Source organism: Neopsephotus bourkii, unplaced genomic scaffold (assembly GCF_033783945.1).
Source record: "Neopsephotus bourkii isolate Nb327-2 ecotype Australia unplaced genomic scaffold, CSIRO-AGI_Nbou_v1 NB_1825, whole genome shotgun sequence".
NCBI classification, from domain to species: domain Eukaryota; kingdom Metazoa; phylum Chordata; class Aves; order Psittaciformes; family Psittacidae; genus Neopsephotus; species Neopsephotus bourkii.
In genome coordinates, this window is record NW_026902298.1 from 12297235 (window position 1) to 12311471 (window position 14237).

At 44.8% G+C, this 14237-nt stretch overlaps 1 protein-coding gene across 3 annotated transcripts in view; it reads right to left on the reverse strand.

Annotated features, from left to right (window-relative positions):
* Positions 1-13606, reverse strand: part of RPAP1 (RNA polymerase II associated protein 1) — a 42370-nt gene extending 28764 nt beyond the window's left edge. Inside the window, exons 1-6 of one of the 3 annotated variants that reach the window (XM_061343590.1) lie at positions 13589-13606; positions 8270-8549; positions 7189-7337; positions 6489-6581; positions 4983-5163; positions 2065-2241 (exon numbers count right to left, since the gene is read on the reverse strand). In XM_061343590.1, the coding sequence (XP_061199574.1) occupies positions 2065-2241; positions 4983-5163; positions 6489-6581; positions 7189-7337; positions 8270-8459 (790 nt within the window). In that variant the 5' untranslated portion in view covers positions 8460-8549; positions 13589-13606. Of the gene's footprint in view, positions 1-2064; positions 2242-4982; positions 5164-6488; positions 6582-7188; positions 7338-8269; positions 8550-10036; positions 10161-13151; positions 13390-13588 lie in introns of those variants that run through there. The other 2 variants (XM_061343588.1, XM_061343589.1) reach the window with 2 other exon arrangements.
* Between the last annotated feature and the right edge of the window lie 631 nt (positions 13607-14237).

Genomic DNA, 14237 nt, shown 5'->3' on the forward strand with positions numbered 1-14237 from the left:
AGTGCCAGAGGTGAACAATAAGAGCTTGTGCATTGTGACTCTAAAAGGCATAGAGATACTCCAGTAAGCAGTGTCAGAGATGCACAGAGTGTAGACAGAATGTAACACTGTCACTGGTTACCCATTCTTAGGATGACAATGGACAAGTGATTCAGAAGTGCTCTGTACCTGAGAGAAGTCATCTCGGAGAAGAAGTTACTCCTGTGTCTCTGAAACAGTTCAGGATGCAGAGATCTATTCCACACTTGTGACTGCTGCACACTCTCCTCCTAGTGCAGTTTAATCTCCCTTGGTGAAGGGCAGGCATTCAGCCTAGACTCGTTAAAGCACATGTATGCAAGCAGATCTCCCAACTTTCTCTCACTTCATTGTGCACAGCAAGAAAAGGACTGTATTCATCACTTCACACAGACAGCAACTAACACGTCACTGATGATGCCAATCTGTGCACAGTATGTCCAAAAGTCAGCCTGCTTTTGCTCAGAGTCTCCATGAGCAAAGCCAGAGCAGTATCACCAATAAGATCTGAAGACATTGCCCAGCATGAAATTGCCTACCATCCTCGTGATCCACACCATGGACTCATCTGCTTTGTAATTAAAATGTTAATTCAGAGCCTGGGCACCATTAAACACCCACAAATGATTCATGCTCCTGAATATGGAGAAAAAAGTCTCTTTAATCCACATTTCTCTGCTTTTCCAATTCCCTGCTTCATCCGTAAGCCAGCAATTTAGCTTAGGAGTAGATGCATCATGCATAATTGCCTAACCACAGATATTTCGGGAAGGCCAAAATTACTCCCAGTTTCCTTAAAGCCTCAAACACTGAAAGATCTACAATTTTAACCCACAGGGCATATAAACAAATACACAGTTTTATAAAATAACTTATTGTACAAAAACACTTAAAATACATCCTAACCTTTTTAAACTATGTAGTAACTATTCACTTCACTAATATCCCAAAGGACAGAGCAGTAGGGACAAGAAGCATGAATGAGACACAGGGAGAAAGTGCATAAACAAGATCTTTCCTGTGCACTTTCCACTGCTATGAGCAGTGAAGTTAGAAACCAGGATTTTTTTCATCTCAGGTAGCTGGAAGAGCTCAGCTGTCTGAATGAGGGATGTACCTACATGTTCTGTCTGCAACTATTTTGCACACTTCCTTTGCCACCTTTCCAGTTATGCCCAAGCTGCTTGCAATGAAGTCAAGATTGTTAATATGATCTTTAAGCTAAACTTAGACACTTAAAATACCACTCACACCTAAATTGGATGCTAGAGAATCTGAACTTAGGAGAATTTCAAAACCCCTTGTCTGCCACCTGTATCTGCACGTCTGCTCTTCTTGAGCATATAAAAATCACCAAAACCAATGCCAGCAGTTTTACAGTGCCCTAGATCCCACAAATTCTCAAACACACGACATTCAGCCATCTCCCCCACCTTGTCATCAGCATTCCCAAAGCACCACTGTGGACAAGGCTCCAAAACAGAGATCAGACCCCTGATAGAACATCTGCGTCTAACAGCCAGATAACTAAAACACTTCTTCAAGAACACCACCAGTTGTTTTTCTGCTCTGCAAGTACAGACTTAACCTGAAATCTCCCATATGCTTTGCCTACCTGGGTACTGACAGTTCTGGCCCAAGTCTTAGGCATTTCAGAAGGGAAGACCAAGGGTGTTCTCTCACCTTATCATTGCTATGAAATCATCCCAAGAATAGCTTTGCTTTCTAATCTGCTTCAGAGAAGACGTTCTATATATGTATGTACGTGTAACCAGGTATTTGGTGTGCAAAGTAACAGAGTGCATGGACCACCTTATACATAGCAAAGGAGAGATGAGACAGACTTAGGCTAAGCCCCTCTCACTGAGGAATAAACGCTCTATTTCCTTCATACTTAATTCTTACTCACAAGCTACTGGCATGACATGGAAGCTAAATTATCCACATACACAATGAGGAGGAATCCCAGGCTCCCACCTTTGATCTGTGAATTTGTTAAGACTTTAGGATAGCCAGTCTCTAGAATTCACCCTGGGAAGCACATACCCAGCTGAGCCAGAAGCCTTTCCTGTTCCTGCAGGATCTCTTCCTCAGACATGGACTGCAGCTTTTCCAAGTTCTCTCTGTGAATAGCTTGAACTTCCTCCTCACTCTTCTGGCTTCCAAGACCCTCTCCCGTTATGAGAGAAGGCTGCTGAGAGGTCAAAAAGTCACCAGCTTTATCTGTTAGATCAGCAGAGAAAGCAGTTAGTGATTTAATGTGCCTACACCATGATGACTGCATCTCAATTTTGTCATTACCACATTTGCATAATTTGCTTTTTATCTTTGAAGCCGAACTAAAAGAGGAGTTAAGAAGTTTAGTTTAGCTTCAAACAAAACTAAAATACTTCGGCTTTCATCCCATGTCACAACAAAATGTAATATCTACCTCGTTTCTTTAGGAGTTTTGGGAGGGATGGGGCGGGGGGAGAAAGGAATTTTGTTTCCTTAATGCAAAGCAACAGCAAGAAAACTGGAGCACAATTCGCAACTAATGAGCATTCTGCCAAGTTAGTGAATACCAGACACCTTCTCTGTCCAGGAACACCTGAACCCACATTTGCACTTCAGCTGAACCATGACCCTGACTCAGTATTTGTTGAGTGAGATAAAGAATTAAAATGATTAGGTATACCAGTTTCTGGAGTGATACAAGACCCATTCTCAACATAGGCATGTTTGCTTCCAACAACGTCCTGTATTCACATATTGCAAGTTCCAGCAGCGGGGCATTTTTCCTACCCTGAACAGAATCAAGTCTCCTTTTATCACCTGATCTAAATCCTTTGTAAAAGCTCATTTTGTTTAACTCCAGCAGACAGGTAACATGCTCTTTTGGGCAGAATGAGACCCTCCAGCTGTGCTGTAGCCCACTATACAAGGACCTGACTTAGTAACTTTATTCCTAATGTTTTGTTCATATACTCCAAATAGTAACTTGGAACATCCCTATGACACTAGATCAGCCAACCCTGAAAGCATCAAACCCCTGTTAGAATAGCAGCAATGACACTCATCATATCAGTAAGGTTTGATGTAATTTCCACATCAGTTGTCTTGCTCATTAAGCAGAAAAAGATGAGAAGACAGAGTGACCTGGGAAAAGATTCAGTAAGCCTCCCACCATCAGCAACCAAGCTGAGAGCTACCAGGTACAAACATGTTGTTACTACAAGAAAGGGATCTCCCCCTCTTCTTCCTTCTAGTGATTCTGCCCAACAATCCTGCTGAGGAGGCCAAACCATTTTCTGATCCCTCTGTTGTGCTACTACATTTCAAAAGCGTTCTACTTCAAGAGGATCACAGCTCTTGGGCTGCTGGATTTCCCCCTTTGAGATTTCTCAGACAGAAGTACACATGCACAATTGTAACAGGCTATTAGGCAAGCACAGTATACTGACCTGGATGGTGGATTTGTGCATGGCAGTGCACAGCACATCCAGGGATTCTCTTACCAATTCTCTGATAAGAGTCAGGGCAGAGGGAAACTTAGGTAAACAGTGATAACCCTCAATGGGTTATCTGGCCTCTATATCAATGTGAAAAGGAGGGTGTCATGGAAAAGCCCAGACACATGGTGGTCCTAAGTAAATTTTTGGGCAGAGAAGAGATTCAGAGCAGCCCTGCGGAGAAGGACTTGGGGGTGCTGGTCAATGAGAAAATGAACATGAGGCAGCTTCAGTGTGCGCTTGCAGCCCAGAAAGCCAACCGTATCCTGGGCTGCACCAGAAGGAGCTTGACCAGCAGGTCCAAGGGGGTGATCCTGGCCCTCTACTCTGCTCTCGTGAGACCTCACTTGGAGTACTGTGTGCAGTTCTGGTGTCCTAAGCATAAAAAGGACATGGAACTGTTGGAACAAGTCCAGAGGAGGCCACAAGGATGATCAGGGGACTGGAGCACCTCCTGTATGAAGATACACTGAGAAAGTTGGGGCTGTTCAGCCTGGAGAAGAGAAGGCTGCGTGGAGACCTCACAGCAGCCTTCCAGTATCTGAAGGGGGCCTATAGGGATGAGGGGAGGGACTCTTCATTAGGGACTGTAATGACAGGACAAGGGGTAACGGGTTAAAACTTAAACAGGGGAAGTTTAGATTGGATAGGAGGAAATTCTTTCCTGTGAGGGTGGTGAGGCACTGGAATAGGTTGCCCAAGGAGGTTGTGAATGCTCCATCCCTGGCAGTGTTGATGGCCAGGTTGGATGGGGCCTTGGGTGATATGGTTTAGTGCGAGGTGTCCCTGCCCATGGCAATGGGGTTGGAACTGGATGATCTTAAGGTCCTTTCCAACCCTAACTATTCTGTGATTCTATGATAAATAGCAAATAAAAGTCCAAGACAAAAAATTTAAATGCCTGGAGATTCTGGTACCAGTTGAATTGGTTTCATCTTTCCTTGTCATGTTGCTGTCAGACAAGTATCTGCTGGAGGTGGCACTGACTCATCAGCAGTGCCTCATAGCCTTCCTTATGAAGCAAAGCCACAGTCTCATGGCAGCAGATCTGGTGATGGAAAACTGAGCTTTCAGCTTCTAGGCAGGAGTGAGAACCCGCATCAGAGTAGTCTCAAACGCCTTCATGAGGCACAAGAACCACCCTCTTCTTAAAATTGTGGAAATCAAGGATGAAACAAGAAAAACTTTACATACAGTAGAAAGGAACAGGAAAACAAGGACCTTGAAAAACAAACCTGTTTGAGCCTGTGCAAAGCAAAAAGGAAACCAGCGAGAAAGCTAACTCAATTTTCAGAATATTAATTTGGGTCTCAGACCACTTCAAATCCTTCAAATCACATTCCAAGTGACCTTGAGATTCATAAACTGAGGACAGAAGTGCTACCTTACTTTAAAAATAACGTGCAGTGATGTTACAGTTACTAAGGCTACTTAAATACAGTAGGCTGGATAAGCAGAACCTTCTCCACTCACCATCCCTGGAGGCAAGGAAAGGCGCCTCTCCTGTGGACCCCTCAGGATCCTGGGCATCCGGAGCAGCAGATCCCACTTGCACGCACTCGGCAGCAGAGGGGGCTGTTGCTGCCTTTTCAGCAGCTCTTCTCGCTGCCATTTTTTGTGCAAAGATGCTTTTTCTTCCAGATGCCACCTTCACCTGCAAACAGGGAAGCCATGTGTCACCTCTTTCCAGACTCCCCCGCACACCTGCCACTAACAAATGTATAGATCTGATGCTAAAGACTCCTTCAGATAAGACTCTGGGACGTGATACAGAGAAGCTGCTGGCAGCCACCTGCATTTTCTATACGTGTACTGTTCTTATCTTAACAAAGGTTTTAATGCTAGGACAAAAAGACAAAAACATTACTGTTTTTTCTACCTAGAGAAGGAAGATGATTAATTAGAAGTGAATTCAAGCCAGGCAAGTACACCTAAAATATCACCAAAAACAACAGTTCCAGCTTTCCTGCTGTTCAGAAACTGCATAGCTGACTACTTTGGATTTCTGAGGATAAAGGAGGCTGTACTGCACTGTGCTCACCACATGCTTGGAACAGGCTTCTTATAAGGTGATTAGAGAGCAGGAGGGTGAAAAGATTTACACAGTAAGAAATGGGCACCTGGTGCTAAAATAATCCTGACTAAGTTACTGTGTTGCTTGCCCAGGTGATGGAAGGACATGGCTGTGAAGAGCTTTGCACAGGATGCATAAGAAATCCAAAGCAGACTAAGCAAAAAAAACCTCATGCATATCCCTAGTCCAGAGAAGCTGCTCAAAAGACAGTCTGAACATTGAGCAGCTGCTTTGTGCACTCCTGCATTAGATAAACAGAAATGGCAGTTTCAAAAGTATCACTCAAAAAAGCTGTCCTTCAAAGTAAGCTACCTCTTCAAAGTAACAGCTATCAATCACATACCAATTCCCAGCATCTGACTCCCACTCAGCTAGCAACTCTTGCTACTGCAGCAATGCCTGGTGATAGCAGCCATGGTTTCCAGCTCTACAGCCTCAGAAATTATGCCAAAATTCAAAAAGCTGCAAAAGATAATCTGTGCAACCACACTCAACTGTCATGTCAGGAGAAATCAGGTGCAGCTTCAGTAAGTATGAACTTAAACCTGGTGGATAAATTAACAGAGGTTGATCCTCAGAAAAATAAACAACAAACAGAACAGGATCAATTCTATTACAGCAGCGCAGACCTGATCCATCTCACTGCAGTTAGCTGAGGGGGATCACCTTTTTCCTAAACCTAAAGGATTCCAGTGTTATTTAGCTGCAGGGTGTGAGGTACCTAAATGATGACAGCTTGGTAGAACTCTCTCCTACACTAAGGTAGCAAATGTGAGAGAGATGCTGAGCTAATTCACAACCTCCAGCAGGCCAAGTCACTTATTTTGAGTCCAAGCATCAGGCTTTGTTGTGACCAAATTTTAATCATGAATAAGGTAGCATAAAACAGCTGCTCCCAATCTTACCTCACTTTTTATTTCAGAGCGGTGAAATGTCCTTGGAAATGGGTCTCCAGTGGGCACTGGCATGGTCACTGCTGCCGCACTTGTGTCTCGTTCCTGCAGCAAGAAATTAAAGCCCTGTAGAAACCATCACAACAGCCAGATATATATCATTTTATATCATTTAGCCAAGAGTGGACTCAAAATCTCTCAGCTCTGCAGCTCACAAGCCTCCTGCTGCGTCACTGTCAGGCTCAGAATACCTTGTGCTTATTTAGAGACAAAGTGAGGCTATTTTCCAAAAGGCTGGGCTGCCAAACTCCAAGAATCAGACAAAGAAAAAAATCTGGGCCAGTGCAAAGCAATGAGAACATCCTCCTTAGAAAGTCCAGAAATTCACCCAAATCCGCACTGGAGCACATGCCTGCATGCAGGCAGCGTGACCTGTAGGCAGTCTAGACTGGAAAGCAGATTCAGACCCACATTTAGCTGACAGCAAAAATAGCCACAAAGAACTTTTCTTTCAAGGAGCTCCCTGAAGGAGCAGTCGTAGCACAACTACAGTGCTACAACTGTTTCACTACACTGTAGAAATAAAAAGCAGCAACAGAACCTTTTATCCTTGCCCATTTACTTCACAGCATTCTAAAAATGGAAGGAAAACCAACCAAACGACAAACCAACAAAACCCCAAACTAGAGCATCACGTAAAACCTAGGCATACAATAATTTTGCTGAAGACTGCTGTGATGTGTCGATCATGACTCTCCAGTCTTTCCTCTGGATCTTCATCGTCAAAGTGGACACAGGCATTTTTGACCTTTGACTTTTTTGGAGGAGCTGGAGTTAGAGCTGGCAAAGTATCAGGAAAATCTGGGGAGGGGAAATAATAAGGGAAAAAAAAATCAGTGAGGTTACTCATATATAACTACTGTGCAACAGGTATCAGACCAAGGCTCCCTAATAGCACCTATTGCTCTGATGAGAAACCAAGAAGATGAGGAAGCAAGGAGCCCTTTGTCTCTGACTTGCACTGGGTAGTGGAGAGAAACATACTCAATTTTATTAGTTATGTATTGGCACCAAGGTCTTTTCAATGAGCATATGCAGGAAAGGGTACTGAGGCCTGACTGCAAGTATTAAGGGAAGAAGCAAGGCTTTACAGAAACAGTGTCCCTGCAGGTTATGTTCAGGCACAATTCCACTGCCAGCTCCAACAGTGAGTGATTTGTATGACCACGAGCAAGTTAAGGCCTCCTTTTCCCTGTCTATAAACTGAGTTCATGTTTTCTTACCTGGAACTAAGCACGATAAGATTTAAGTTGTTGCTTTTAAGACAACACCTTGAGCTTCTCAGACTATTAAGTACACAACAGAAATGTTAGTTAGTACTGACGGAGGAAAACAAAACTGTAGGAAGGCAGCTTATCAAGCTAGATCTGCTGGCTGAAAGCTGGAGCTGTTAGCAGGGCTAAAACTCAAGAGATACTAGGAACAGGGTCTGGACAGATTGCAAAGTAAGCAGTGAGTGTCCAAGGGTACAAATCACAGAAAACACCTTTGCACTGAGGATGGCAAGGTACCACAGGCAAAAGGCAATGTGTTGGAAACGTGGTTCTACAGGATGCCAGGAGCACCGGACCAGTGTGTTTCCCAACAACGTTAAGAACGATAATGCGAGGAGGACACACATGCAGGGCAAAAGGAACACTTAAGTTGAGAGGGAGGTGAAAACACAAGCAGTGAGGAAGACAGAAAGAGACAGAGAATTCTGGTAATCCAAATAAGCCCACAAGGGAAATTACCATCCAACATGACCACATCCTTGCTGTCCTGTAGTGGAGGTCTCTCAGCATCTGTGGTCCTTTCTTCCCCTTTCCTCTTGTCCGCTTTCTTCACAACCTTTACTGCAGGTGAAGCTCTGGCTGCCAGGAACTGGTTTTGAAAGTGCAGCAGGTCTGCCTCAGACTCCCCAGGCTTTGGTCTCGACAACATCCTGCCTTCTTGCTCTTGCAACCCAGTCCTGTGTCCTGTTCACATGGAAACTACTGCAGATGTGGAAAACTGGTTACAGAATTGGAGTTCCTGGAGAGAGGATGGGGACAGCAAGGGAAAACTATTAATTTTTGTCCCACTCTGCTGTTCCAGTACATACACCCTACTTCAGGATCACCCCAGGACACAACTAGTTGTACCAGAATCCCAGACAAACCATTCACCTTGTTCTTCATTGCTAGAGAACATGCTACTAGACAAGCCAACACCTGGTCTAGCAGGCAGCTGGAAGCAGAATGGCATCATTCCAGCAAAAAGCCAGCCAACAAGCGCATCGCTGCCACAGTGCCAACAACACAGCCTTGGATTTGCAAAGGCACAGAAACACCTGGTCCAAGACAACAGATTTTGCTTCCTCCATTATCAACACCAACCAGAACATCAGAGACGTAGTCTCATGCAAACCTCCCCCCTCCAGCATAAAGTCTTCTCTGAACCCCAGTATTAGCATTCCTGTCAGGATGAAAGAGCCTGTGCATGTAGATTTGGACAATGCACTTACTCTCACTGACTGTGCTGTCCTTCACGCTCTTATCTCCCAAGTGAAAACAGTTTTTCTTCCTTATCTAGTCCTTCTGCTCTAGCTCTCTTCTCTCTCTGTCTTTCACTGACCTCTCACTGGCAAAAGTCATGTTATTTCCAAGCATTTTCATTCACTGCCCAGGCCAGTTTTAAATGAAAAGCCAAGGATGGTATTTATAGACTTCTACCTCTGTGCATGTAAGAATTTACTGGGAAGGCAACTATTCCTCTTCCATTCTCTTGGGCATGAAAATCCTTGTGAGTATTACTCTCACCTCTTATTCCCAGAGCCTGGGACCATCAATCTATTTCTGACAGGCAGCAAGTGTTTGCAAATACATTTCACACTAATTGAGTCACTGAGCAGCACTAATGCTACAGACCTGACACCTCCCACACTTGGTATGTTGAAATGTTTGGTACATATTTGATCTCTTCCACTTTTCAAAAGCCCATCAGGACTCAATGACAATTTATTGTGAAGTAGGGAAGGGAAGTGGATGTGGATTTTAAAACTGCAATTATATGCCATATGGGTAGGCTGTACATATGAGAAAATGCAATGCTTGCAAATGAATCTGTTTTAATCTAAGACCAAAGCAAAGTTCAACCCTTGTGCAGATACAGCCACTGCTCTGAAACCAATGTTTTGTCTTATGCTATTATCACACTTCATTGTAAAATATGTGGAGAGATATCTTGTGGAAAGCATGCTAACAGACATAAGAATTACTGCATGCAGTATTTATCACCTATACTTGGAATAGTTACACTATTTTCAAGGTCCTCATTCTTGACCAAGGTTAGTTAGGTGTGATGCTGCTGGTTCCAAGAGCACAAAGAGCTCCAGAGAGTTCTACGTTTGTTACCTTTCTAAAATCAAGGCCTCAGTGTAAAACCACAAACAATGTAAGACTCGCTGAAATTCTTTCTCATGCTCCTTACTTTGTGCAAAAGCTGGACTAAAACCATTCAGACTTAAGAGTTTTGTCTACCAAAACAAAGTGGATTTTCAGAAGTTTCAAGGTTTCCAGGGACTCCATTCACTTCAGCACTCCATGGCTGAGGACCCAGACTTCTTCATTCAATGCCAGCATCACGAGTTAGTTGCTTGATTTCAGACATCTCAAAACACTGATCTTAATTAAAGCTGTAAGCTCAAGAGTCCCAGAACAACAACTTCCAATTACACCAAGCCTACATACAGCACAAGCAGCAGCAAGAAGGACTTCTCTGTACCCACTGAACAACAAAACCCACCCCCAGCACTCACAGAAAATGCCCAATTTCTCCATCAATGCTGTCAAGGACATCTGTGGAACACTGCTGCTAGCAAAGACTACTTCAGGGCAGGAAGAGAATGGGGCACACTGCTGTGGTACATTGCTACTGTTGGAGGAGGATTTAACAAAAACACTCCTGGGATGTCACTGTGATTCTGACTGATGCTGAGAAAGCAGAAACACTCCCTTTCAGCCCTGTTCCCTTGCAACTGCACAGGAAAATCTGCAAATTCTGCAGACAGCTCCCTTTCTGTGTACTCCTAGCGTAAGCACATACCTATTGCTGTTAATTTATGGAGCTTTCTGCCACAACGGGGGCTCCAATAGTCATACTTCAGTTGATAGGTCCCTCTTTGATATGCATAAGTAGCACCACATGCATCAGAAGCCAAGTGTTTCATGCCCCATCATCACAGGCTTCAAAGCCAAAATGAGGATGATGCTAAGATTAACAGACATAAGCAAATTGTGCTGCTAATCTTTCTGAGATAAGCCTCTTCCACACAGGGATCTCCATACACTTGGGCAAGTATCTGTGTATTAAAATAGCTAAAAATACAGCAGGCCTTAAAACTGCCTTCATTTGCCCAAGGAATTGTCAGGCACAAGAAGCCAACTATGCGGTCATTGTCTAAAAAGGCTAGTTGTTATTCCAGGAACCCTTTCCTTAAAGTTGCTCCTTCCTCCATACGGATACAGAGGCCACCCAGAAGAGTTACAAGATGGCAATACAGAGGTGGGTGCTAGTTTGGTAAAAAAGGAACTAAAAACTTTAAAAGTGTTCTTTCCATGATCCGCCTGGGTCTAGAAATTTAATACAACCAAGGCCTCTGACTTGATCCTTCTGCAGTCCAACGAGCTAAGAACGGCTTAAATACAAATGGAACTTACAGACAGACAGGATGTAGTGAAATGAGTTTGCTTCCCAATTGTACTTTTTTCCATGCCCCATGAAAGACATCCAAGCACACTGGCAACACTCACCTGGCCATCATAAAGAGAAACTCTTATCCACCAGAGCGCAGAGAAAACATGCAAGAAAAATAACACACTACTGATGATCAGGACTAATCCCAGCATCCTGCAGCTGGCTACTTAATAGGTAACCACATACAAACTGTTTGCCTAGAGGAACCACCATCTAGCCAACATATGCAGCCTCATGAGGATATTGTCATATGAACACATGTAGGGGATCAGAAATGCCGTCAAAGGACCACAAGCACCTATACATACCAGAACATAGTGATTACTCTGTGAACACACTATCATCTGCTGTTTGCACTTAAAGTCTCAGTAAGTATCTTTCTGTCATGCTCTGGATTTTCCAAGGATGCTGTTTGAAAAGCCCATCAGTGCTGCAGGAAGTTTTACAAACGCAGCTGAGAGCAATGGTCTGAGCCAGGCTACAAGAAGACACAAAAGCACAGAAGGCAATGAAGCACCGACTGCTTCACATGCCCAGCACTTGTTTAATTTTGGATTAACCAGCTTCATATCCAAGTATAAGCCTGTACCAGAGCATCACAAAGAATGGCATTTACCTTACAGATAAACTGAGGTCTACAATACTCCTCCAGTGCTTTCCAGAAGCAACATTTAAGCTTTGGAGGCATATTACCAACCCCTGCCACTACTCTCAGCAGACATAAAACATAAGAATAATCAGACACAGCATTTGAGCAAAGTATCACCCCACTCCTGGCCAAGATTTTTACAGATTCCATCGGGCTACAAAGAACTGCACTTTAGTTGATATAATCTAATACCATTAGGGGGGTTCTTTTATTCTAGCCCATCTCCATTTGCAATGCAATTTTCTTGCACAGCAGCAGAGCCCCACAGCCCAAGGGAGACATATAACAACAAAGCCATGAACTGGACACAGTTATATAATAGAATCATATCACATTACAGTTTGGGTTGGAAGGGACCTTAAAGCTCACCTTCCACTAGAGCAGGTTGCTCCAAGCCCCTGTGTCCAACCTGGCCTTGAACACTGCTAGGGATGGGGCAGCCTCAGCTTCTCTGGACACCCTGTGCCAGTGCCTCAGCACCTTCAGAGTAAAGAATTTATTTCTAATACCTAAACTAAGTCTCCCCTCACTCAGTTTAGAGTCACTATATCTTATCCTTTCCCTACCTGCCCTTTTAAAAAGCCCCTCTCCAGATTTCCTATCAGCCGCCTTAGGCATTAGAAGCTGCTCTAAGGTCCCCCAGGAGCCTACTCTTCACCAGGCTGAGCAACCCCAACTCTCACAGCCTGTCTTCTCCACAGGAGAGGTTACCTCCTTCAGAGGCGAGGTAACCACAGGGAAGTTAAAAGAGAAAAGGTAGCAAGTAAACATAAACCTAAAGAATCAACTCTGACTCCTATCAGATTTGGGTCAACAAGGAATACAAGGTACTGCTGTCACAATCAGTGCCTCAAAGCATCGTATTTCTTCAGATCTGTTCGTTGATGAAAGGAATTAAAAGGAGAAGCAAAGAGTCACATCTCAGCCTCTGCAAGGCTGTTCAGCAGTGAATGGAAACATAGAACTCCCCTGCTCTAGTGGTCAATGAAAGCCTCACTCAGGATTCTTGGAAAGCTTCTCAGGAAACTTTGCAAACAGGTGATGTACATGCTCTGCTGTCACAAAACCACTTTCCGCACCCAACAGTGTAATGACCAAAGCCCAAGCATCACAAAACAGTCATCAACTTCTATGGGCTATAGGGAAAGCAGATACTTGTAAGGATGCTCCTCCCACAAGGAAACCCTCAGCCAAAGCTACAAGAACATCTCCTCAAGGAGGTTCCACATCTCACGCTAGTCACATCAGACTCACTGTTCCTTTGCCTGCCAGGCACATACCATGTGCACACACACAGCACCTCGCCTGCAGAAACGCTGCCGTCCTCAGCTTGCCTGAAGACTCTCTGCAACCAAGAAGATGAACTCAGCATGGCACGAAATAAAACTAAAAGCAAAGAGGTGCTATTAACAAACTAACGAGCAGATACGTCCCGACAGTCCCACCGCTACACGAGTCTAAACCGACGTCTTACACCCGCAGGCGAGGCCCGGAGCCTGACAGAGAACTGCTCGGCAGAGAGACCCACCGAAAAAGGGACCGCAGAGGGACCGCGGCACCCGGAGGCCGCACGGCTCCTGCAGCCACGCTCCTCTTTACGCTACAGCACAGCCGAGGCCCCGCAGCCCTACGGCCTGCCCCGGGCAGGGCCCACCTCACGCCGCGCCCGGCCGCGCCGCTCACGCACCGCACTTCCGCCCGGTCCCAAGGCCGGTACTTCCGCCCGGCCATACGTCACTTCCGCTCGCGCCTGCCGCTAGTAGGTCAGCGCTGAGGGGTAAGTGAGCGCCATGTTCTCTCCCCTGAGGGGGCCAGCGGCTGCGTGCCCAAGGTTGCGTACTTGCCGTGTTCCCGCGGTCCCTGCGAGGCATGTCTCTTGTTGGCTCTCCCGCTGGCTCCGAGAAGGTGTGAGCAGGGTGTCCGCTGCTGCTGGTGCTTGTGGGAGAAACTGAGCTATGTCTGCGGGCTTGCTTTTAGCCCGGGCAGTCCCACTGCAAGCTCTCTCTGGGTGCTTTCGTTGGATATAAATACAGGGCACTGAACCAAATAGTGTGTGTCTACACGTCAAGAAATACATATATGTAAATACAGAAACTCTGCCTTTTCATTATTGCAGGGCATTGGTGTGCCCGAGATCGGAGGTGTTTCAGGAGAGTGGATATATAAAGCTACATAAACATGACTATAATTTATTATTCATGCCTGATTATTCATTTATTACAAATGCCAAGCATTATTAGGAGCTACTGTAAAGCTGTCAGAGCTTGCAGAAGCATTGATTTTAGCATTGGGTTTAGTGCTTGGTCACCTTTCAGCCTTTTTTACCTGGGAGATGA